This window comes from Anarhichas minor, unplaced genomic scaffold (genome assembly GCF_050575085.1).
Source record: "Anarhichas minor isolate MPS153535 unplaced genomic scaffold, ASM5057508v1 ptg000116l, whole genome shotgun sequence".
Classification (NCBI taxonomy): domain Eukaryota; kingdom Metazoa; phylum Chordata; class Actinopteri; order Perciformes; family Anarhichadidae; genus Anarhichas; species Anarhichas minor.
The window spans coordinates 85327-95000 of record NW_027466562.1 but is presented as its reverse complement, the minus strand read 5'-3'; the positions used below and the strand labels follow the sequence as shown (position 1 = coordinate 95000).

The window sequence follows — 9674 nt, the reverse complement described above, 5'->3', positions numbered from 1 at the left end:
AACTAAACTTCTTCTGGAGCTGAGGACTGTGGAGAAGGTGGAACCATGCACATGTTGCCGTTATATGTTTGTTACATTTTTTATGTGTTGCGTGTTATGAAATGTTATGAATAATGTACAAAACTGCAGAACATTCAAACCAAAACTCGACGTCCTTGTTACTGGCCTTTCCTGCTGCTTTGAGCGCATTTCATTGTCTTTCTCACTGGGAGTTTGCTCAGTTGTCATGGAGATGTCTCAGTCATCATCATCACATGACCAAAGTATGGTCTGGTCCTGTGATAGTGTGATATGGAAGACCATCAGATCGCAATTCAAAGCGCCAGGAAAAGCGAGCAAGACTAAGTTTAACTTTCTTTTGGACAAAATGATATTTAAATATTCAGCATACAAGACTTATTTTTGACGTAGTGTGTAAATGACGCATAAGACAAATAGAATATGTTCATTTCAAGTAAGAAAAAGAAGCAACTCAAGTTGATCAGACTAATGGGATCAAACGTCAATGTAGCCACAGCTCAGTTTGACCAGCATAACAACAGAGACTGGTCATCGAATAATGTGTCGAGGTGTCGTCTTAATGTTTGATATCAATGAGATGTGATCAACAAAACTAAAGGTTTATCATTTCTGTATTTTTAAAGGACTTTGAGCTCAGAAGGACCAGCCCGGACCACCTGCTGCATCTGAAGAAGCTGTAAAGAGGATAAAGAGAGCGGATTAAAGCAATAAAACACTTGCGCCTCGTTGACTTGGTTGCACATTATGACTTTCACCATCAATTACAAAACCTTTTTTTAACATTTTAGTTTTCTTTTCGTATGAATGTCCCCTCCTGCTTCCTGAAGATCAGTCGTTAAAGGTCGCCTCCGGCTGATAGAAGATAAAGACAGTCAGTCAGTGAACGTCGTGTTTCGTACACCCCTGTCTCTGTTAGGCAGAGACCTGTGTGGTCATGGTAACATCTTAGTCAATGTTTTCCTCAAAAAGGACGCACCAGTTTTCACCACTGCCATTGCTTTCTGTAAAGATGAAGTGCACTTTCTTGTGCCGGCTCTGGTAAGTAAACCACATCGTTAAACACCACATCCCTCTGAGACGTCCGCAGGAGAGCTTATGTAAAAAGCTAATCTCTGAAATATTCAACACTCTTTTGGTCACACTTCAAAATGTGTAACTTGCTTTGTTTTTATTTATTTATTCATTTTTTGATGTAAGAACTTCCAGCAGCTCCACTGGTGTTTGCTCACAGAACATCTGTCAACCTTTCACCATTTATAGCACTGCTGTCACAAAAGGGAGACATCCTCCATGTTAGTCACCGAGGCCAAGGTGTACAGGACTACATGCAGGCAACAGACCAGAATGCAATGCAGCTGAAGAGAGAATGAAGAGGTATTTAGGTAAGCTAGATGTTGAGAAACATACATCTGACTGACGAAACAAAAAAGGTCGGTTGCTGCACTTCACATATTGAACTCAGCTAATTCTGTAGCAACAGGGGAGCAGCTGCTGACTCAGCATCTCACCTGGACCGATAAGTGTTTGGTGTTATGATTTGAAAAGATCCCAGAAAGCACAAGACACTCCTGATACACTGCAGCCTAGTCAGGATCCACTTTTAAGTGTCAGGAGATTTTCAAATCTTGGAATAGTGATGATGGCCACCTTAAACTAAAAGGGAACACTGACGATACTCTTTAAGAAAAGCACACAGAGATTAAGTGAACTGATGCTGCATGGAGTTAGTAAGTAAACCCTGGAAATGGTGTATTAAATCTGCTGGAAATATTTAATTTAATGACTGTTTGTTAAGAATGAATCGAAATGGCAGTGAAAAGTAAATACAGCTGGTAAATGTATCGCAATATGGAAATATAAAAATGTCCTTTGAGGGAGACAGCGTGGTCACTTTCTGTTGTATTTTTAAACAACAAAACAGAAATAAAATATTCAACAAAAACAAAGAAACAACAAAACAGAACAAATGAGGAAATCAACCAACGGATGGATGGATATGAATAACATGAATAAAGATCAGTAACTAAAGCGAAGCAGAGGAGGAGATGAAGGCTGGACCAATGTGTGTATCAGACACACAGCATGTATGACATCATATAGTGCGCGAGGAGATTTTACACCATTCATGCCAATCACCTGACGCCCCAAACTAATGTATTTTCTTTCTTTTAATATCTCAAAACATGCATGTTCATTTATTTTATTGGAGGCAGAGCTTTCTTGTCTAGTTTTGCATCAAGTCTGCTGACTCGTTGAAATGAAGTCTCGTGTACCCGAGTCTCGTTATTTAAGTCATTTCCGTCGGTTCTCGTCTCTAAACAGCGCGTTCTGGTCCCGATACAGTAAGACTCACGTAGCACACGCGTGCCGTGGGCGTTGGAACGAGGCTGTCATCTGTTACAGCAGATGCAACCTGACGTAATAGTTATATAATATGTCTATAGATGTATATATAGATATCTATATATATTATATATCTATATATAAATATCTATGTATTTTTAACCTGTTTATGTTTGTACCTGGTCAATAAAACCGATTCTGATTGTGACGTCAAACACTGTAACACTGACTTAATGTGCTTCACTAATTCAGTGTGCAGCTATAAACACAACTAAAATAACACATCAGATCAGACTTGACGAGTATGCTCGAAATAATACAAATCCCTCTATCAGGCCTTCTTGTCCACGTGTCTTAGTGTCTCCACACTGAGGTGTATTAAGACTAAAGCAGCGTCAGTGGGCCCGTTCTGTGACGCTGACTTGTGCTTTCGTTGCCTCTGTCATTAAGCCTTTAATTGTTAGTTTTAGGCTGTTGGGTTTATTTCTGTTTGCGCTCCCGCCTGATGAACGAATAACGAGTTTCCAATTGAACTTAATGCCACGCGTGATACTCGTGTGACAAAAACACGTAGATAAATACAATAATAAATCACCATAAAGTAAATGTAAATAATATGTGCGAATGGCTGCAAGAGCCTGGAGATGTCAAAACAACTTTTTCTTTATGCTTGTATGAGAATAAAATGAATATTATTGTAATCCAAAAATGCGCTCAGCGTCAAATAGGCCACATATACAAAGTGGGTCATAATTTAGTATATAAACTGACACCTGATGACGTTCATCAGCACTGCAGTTTATTCAAACCGGAGATGATGACGCATTTCCGTGTGGTTATTGATATTAATATTATCGTAATATGTTTTTTTATCAGAACACTATTTAGGTTTTCTTTTTGTAACCTTTTTTAGTTTCTTCTTGGGGGGGGGGGCTAATTTAGATTCTGGGTGATTCTATCAATCATTAGCTCCACACATACATCCTTTACATACTGCACATTATAAACTTATACAAATAGTAATATCTGTGCATTCATGCAGCAGTTAGCGGCCCACCAGTCACTAAATCAGAGTCAAAGTGTGGGAGAAAATGCACTAATACTTGATCATCTGTGGACCTGAGAAACACATTTGTCTTATTTCATACTGAGGGGGAATAAAGTGATTGCGTTTCCCTCACGTGCACTGAGGCGGATATCTGGTTAATGATCTATGGGCTGATGTTTGTCTCTATGCCGGTTAGACTGGTTATATTGGACCGTGAGGGCCGCTGCCCATCGCTGAGACACCATGGATCGCTGAGACACCATGGCGTCTTCCTTGTCACCCATGCGCGGTCTCACGCACGCACGCACACACTCACAGAAACAGAAGGCTTCAAGGTGTGCGGTGGCCTTGAACCTCATTGCATCTGTCTTTCTCTCTGTCTGCCCCCCCCCTCTCTCCTCCCCTCCTTCTCGCCCTTTCCGTGTTAAACTTGACCTTGACCCTCGGGGGCCAGTCCCCCCCCCCTTCACCTTCAGCCCCAGCAGACCACACTATGGGAGAGAGACCGACTGTCTGGGTGGTTTGTGTGTTTGTTAGGCCCACAGACAACGTTAAGCTTTTTTAAACCAACGGTTTGTGTCGGTTTGGTCCTCAGTGAGCTCGGTGTCGTGATGGGATGGAGGACTCACGTCAGACATGCACAGTAAGGATTCAGTGGCGTTCACTCTCCTGTAATATACGCTTCTAACAGCTTCACAGTGTTCACTACTGACTTCAAGAGCTGGTTCCTTTCTTTTCTTTTTCTGTAAGCCACGAGTCCGTGCGGCCCAAAGTCAAACTGACACTCAATAATCTCTTTTTATTTTTTACTAGACCTTGAAAATGAATTCTTGACATTGGTGCAGTTATTTGAAAAAATAAAATAAGGCACAAATAAATAAAAAACACAAACAAAAACATTACTTTTCTAGAGCTTTTAATCGCATCTTTCTGTGTTCATGAGCAAATTGAGAAGCAACATTTATTCCAAAAAAGTGAACTTTAAGTTAATTTGTGTTAATTGAATGTCTTGTTTGGTATAACATTCTTTTACTTTAATTGTTTTTTTGAAAGATCACGTGTATTCTTAACCGCCAAACATCAGACCGGACAACAAATCCAACAAAGACGAAGACAAATGCTGGATTCTCCTTCACCACCTTGTGCATCCTTCATAATGTCTTGAAGCTTTACATTAAAATGTTGCTGCTGCCTCTGAATCCAGAAACATTCAGAACACTTTATGTACTTTCTCTGGACATGCTGTGTTTTTTAGTCTCCACTGAACTCAAACAACAGCTTGATTTATTTAAACTTACTCCAGATAGTCAAGCGTGTTTATTGCCCGGCTCACCTGGAGCAGCTTCACACAGGTGCTACTGTCCTGGTACAGCTCTCTTCAAAATGAGATCTGATGCTAAAATATTACATTTTACGGAATATATTCTGCTGTATAACACAACACAATGCGTACTTCTTCAGCACCTACAGGCCCCTGGAAGGGAAGAGAAAGTAACCGCTGTAGGTGTGGATTCCACGGCCAACCATCCAACATATTGTACAGTAGAACAAGATCAAATAATATTGCCGACCTTTAGCTGCCAGCCTCAGCTTAAAGTGTCTGCATTGGGAGCTCATGGTGCATCTCATGGCTGTCACGGATACCAAAATATGCGTAAACTAACATGTATAATATCTAACAAATCGGTATAAAATATCGCTCAAACTGAACGCTTCCATTTGAAGCAAAATGCGAAAAGCGTGGCGCCTTCAAACGCTTTGTTTTCTTTCAGAGTGGCCCACTGAGGTGATATTTGATGGTAACAAATTATTCCATCGTTCACAATAAAGCTTTCAACATAAAACGGCGACACGTGTCGCTGAAAATAGATGTAGAACGTGACAGTGAATCCATGAAGTGAGTGCGTGAGGAGCTCCATCCTAAAAATGCCGTTTACTGTGCAAGAAAAAAACAGCGCCAGAAGAATTCAATTTCAAACAGCACCAGGCGCAGTTTGAGAGACCGGTGAAATGATTTCTGCAAATAACGCGGCTCACAAATGCCGTGAAAAAACTTTTTCTGACTCGCTTTGATCCGAAGCCACATTTCTCAAATCTTAAGACCTCCAAATCCCTTCCATAAATCCCCTTTTACGCTTCCTTCAGTCATATGGAGAGAGAGAGAGAGAGAGAGAGAGAGAGAGAGAGAGAGAGACAGAGAGAGAGAGAGAGACAGAGAGAGAGAGAGAGAGAGAGAGCGGGCCTGGTTAAAAGTACACATAAATTCAGGCTTAGAAATGTCCATGCGGTACAATTATTTTAATAATCAAATGTTTCTTTTAAAAGGCTGGAAATACTCCTGATATGTTATTATTTTTAATACTTTTATGGCAATGATAAACTTTTTTTTTCATGCATTAAGCAGCACTGGTTATAAGTCTTTAAATGTGTCCATAAGTCTCATTTTTACACCAGAGGTCGAATATTTAGATTTTAGAAGAATTAAACATATAAGAATTAATCTTTATTTGTTTCAATGTTAGGAGACTTCACGTTTCCATCGTTGTGTCTACATGTGTACTTATATAAACTACTCAGTGTTTCTGTGCTCCCCGTGCGTCTTTACGCACAACACAAAACTGTTCCAAGTGATTTTTTTTCTCACAGTGATAATATCTCTCTTCCTGGCAGTCGCAGGAGATCAGACACTTGAGTTCTACACGCTGCAGCTGCACGAGGACAGGGAGCTGAAAGAGTTCCACGGAGCTCATGCTCTTCTCGTGCCACAGCTCGAGCCTCATAAAAATATTTTTCTTTGACTGACAATCCCCAACAAGTCTCTTCTTCCCCTACTCCCCCCCCCCCCTCTCGTTTGCACCATCACGTGATCATCCAGTCTCATCCAATGAACACGCGCCCCCTCCCTCATCTCCTTGTTCCGGGGGCTTGGTGCGTCAAGGCTGCGGCTGGGATGTAACCGGAGGTCCGGCCGGTTACCGGGAGTCTTTGCCTCCGAGCGAGCACCGTCACTAAACGGCGCAGTAGTACGGTAGCGCGCGCGTGCTACGACAGTGCACGAGACGGGTACATGTGAATTACCTGAGCTGCGTGAGCAGGAGAGCCAGCGATCAGATAGAGAATAAACGCGCGCCAGTTCACCTTCATCCAGCCAATGTAGCAGCTCAGCGCGCAGGACCGGTCAGAGTCTGAGAGGAAACGGCGACGAACGGAGGCCAGACCGGGAAAAAGGAGCGCCTATGACAGCCTCCTTGGTTCTAAACCCACGCTGGCCAGCGGAAACGGTGATGTTTGTGTATGACAACAACCTGGACGACCTGAACAAGAACATGGAGGGGCTGGTGGGCAGCAGCAACTTCGCCGCTAGCCAGTGCCGCAACATCATGGCGCACTCGGCGGCCGCCGCTGCTCTGGGCGGCCATGCGTCCGGCCTGGTGCACTCCTCGGCGGGTTACGCTGCGATGGACGTGTCTGCTTCGGGCTCCGAGACAGGTGGGTCTTCGGGGAAGCAGTGCGCGGCCGGGCCGTGTCCGGCGGCTGCCGTGTCGCACCAGAGCTCCTCAGCCGCCACCGGGTTGCCGTACAGCTACTTCGGTAACGGCTACTATCCGTGCAGGATGGGGCGGGGTTCAGTGAAGTCGTGCACTCAGGCGGCGGGAGCCGCACTCAGCTCGCAGTATATGGACACCACGGTGAACTCGGACGAGTACGCGAACCACCGGGCCAAGGAGTTCGCCTTTTACCACGGCTACCCGAGCCCGTACCAGTCCATGGCGAGCTACCTGGACGTGTCGGTGGTCCAAACGCTGGGCGCCGGAGAGCCGCGCCATGACACCCTGCTCCCCATGGACAGCTACCAGCCCTGGGCACTAACCAACGGCTGGGGGGGACAGATGTACTGCTCCAAGGACCAGGGACAGGCTGGACACCTCTGGAAGTCCGCTCTGGCTGGTAAACCGTGTTTTTATTTTTCTTTAAAACATGTGTAAAGGAACTTTGCTCTGTAGAATGATGCACAGGTCGTAATGTGTGACATGTCCTTAGGAAAAAATTATAGTATTTAAATATATATATATATATATATATATAATATTATATATTTGATACACATTCTTTAATATATTTGAGTATTAATATTTATTTATGTTTGTATAATAATATTCAAACAATCCCATCTGGTCTGACAGTGTTTGGTACAATGATGCGCAATCAGACAAGCAGTTTATAGCTCGTCGGTATTTGATAACTTAGAGGTGAATTGTGCATCTGCTGCTGTAGAGGACAATATTAATACTAAGATGTATTTAGCCTCATCATGCTCATTAATGAGCGGCCATTTACTAATGTAAAGGTCACTTGTTGCCCGGTACCGTGCGACGCATCTGTCAGCCTTACAAATAGCTAATTATTAGGGTGATTAATGCTCAAACTGTGGCATGTTAACTGTTAACATACATAACACTTTGCAGGATGAAAGTTAATTAGAACTATCAGCGCAGTGATTTAAAGAGGAGCTATCTTACATCTTAATTTCGGCTATTTATTACAGGGATGGGATGAAATAATAATCGATAAAAACAAAGCAATCAAAAGAGGATACGAGCATTTACGTGTGCACACATAAATGAAGACTATACATATGAGGACAGAAGAAGCAGGTTACCCGCGTGGTCGTGCTGCTTGCAGACAGCAGTCATCCACCATGTTGTCTGTGTGTGTGTGTGTGTGTGTGTGTGTGTGTGTGTGTGTGTGTGTGTGTGTGTGTGTGTGTGTGTGTGTGTGTGTGTGTGTGTGTCGATGTCCAATCAGCTCCAGGCGTAAAGTAGCTGTACTCCTCGTTTAAACCGCAGACACTACACGCCACACAGCACTATTTTGTCTGTATTACACTTGGCGTGTGTTCCCGTGTACAACCCTCACTCTCTGCACCACCTTTCTCTTTTGTATTTGTTTTTCCTCAAACAGATGTGGTGGCGCACCAGCACGACGGCTCGCCTTTCCGCCGGGGCCGGAAGAAGCGGATACCGTACACCAAGCTCCAGCTGAAGGAGCTGGAGAAGGAGTACGCCGCCAACAAGTTCATCACCAAGGACAAGAGGAGGAAGATCTCGGCCGCGACCAACCTGTCGGAGCGCCAGATCACCATCTGGTTCCAGAACCGGAGGGTGAAGGAGAAGAAGTTCGTGGCCAAAGTGAAGACTAGCCCTCCGTAGCGCGCAGGTTTGCTGCGTTCTGGACGATTTAGTGAAGCTGTATTTGCGTGTTATGCATTAAAAAAATGAACTGGGAGAAATTACCGAAAGAAAAGGAGAAAATCACGAGCTGATGGACTGGGACGATGCGTAAACGCGTGCGCCAACAAATGGGAAGACAAATGCGAATTAAAAAAGGAGATAAAGGACAAAACAAGATAAAAGAAAAGAACCAAAGCCATGTGGTCAGCTGTCTCCTCAGAGGCATCCTGTAAATACAGCACCTTCCTGCCTGCTTTCATGTAACTGTCCTGTTTACTGTCTGTGCTTTACTCTGTGTCAGTGTTGTCCTGTAGCCTATAGCCACCCCAAAAAAATACGCTGTTATGCGGTCCATATTGTTTATAACGCCTGTAAACCAGTAATCAAAGTATAGTGCAACACTTATTAATAAACCCTTTTAATCCAGAAGCAGCCTCCAGTAGGTCTCATGTCTTCAAATTGCAATTTGGGATTACTGCGCCTAACTTTTTTTTTCATCCGCCCGTAAAACGTGCAAACAAATCCGCATTTAGTTGCTGAAAGTTGACGCCGGCAGACTGGGCATGGGCAAACAGAGCGGGAGGGGCATTCAGACTTCTCCATGCAGATTAAAACGTGTTTATGAGAGTGCGGATTCATTCCTTGGATCAGGCCAGCCCTCTGGAACGCCACCGCAGCAATGCTATCCATTCCCCCGCTATCATTTCACGGGCCTGTTTAGACCCCGTGTGAACAAAACCTCCCACCGATTCAATGAGACCAAGCGTCGGCGTGCTCAGAGTGTTACGCCGTGTATTTTAAAGTAGAAGGCCGTCACAGCGGGAGCAGTTAAAGGGGTTCAGGAGAAGAAAATCACTGTATTTATGATTTTTCTTCTTCTTGGAGGTTTAGTCCTCCAGCTGTCTGTAAAGTACTGCGACCACGAGACAGGAGGTGCGGAAAAATGATGTATATCATTTTATAATATTGTGTTCGAAAAGTGTTGGAGCAAAAATATAATTACATGAAATAAATTTTAACTCGATCTAAAA

General features: G+C 43.6%; 2 protein-coding genes across 2 annotated transcripts in view; one reads left to right on the top strand and one right to left on the bottom strand.

The window, feature by feature from the left end:
- Positions 1-3696, bottom strand: part of eve1 (even-skipped-like1) — a 27270-nt gene extending 23574 nt beyond the window's left edge. The window contains 1 exon segment of the mRNA XM_076083050.1: positions 3625-3696. Within this exon segment, the coding sequence (XP_075939165.1) occupies positions 3625-3696 (72 nt within the window).
- Positions 3697-6648: 2952 nt separating this feature from the next.
- On the top strand, positions 6649-8622 carry hoxb13a (homeobox B13a). The gene is made up of 2 exons (XM_076083049.1): positions 6649-7360; positions 8375-8622. The coding sequence occupies exons 1-2, from the start codon at positions 6649-6651 to the stop codon at positions 8620-8622; spliced, it is 960 nt and encodes a 319-aa protein (XP_075939164.1).
- Positions 8623-9674: the final 1052 nt, after the last annotated feature.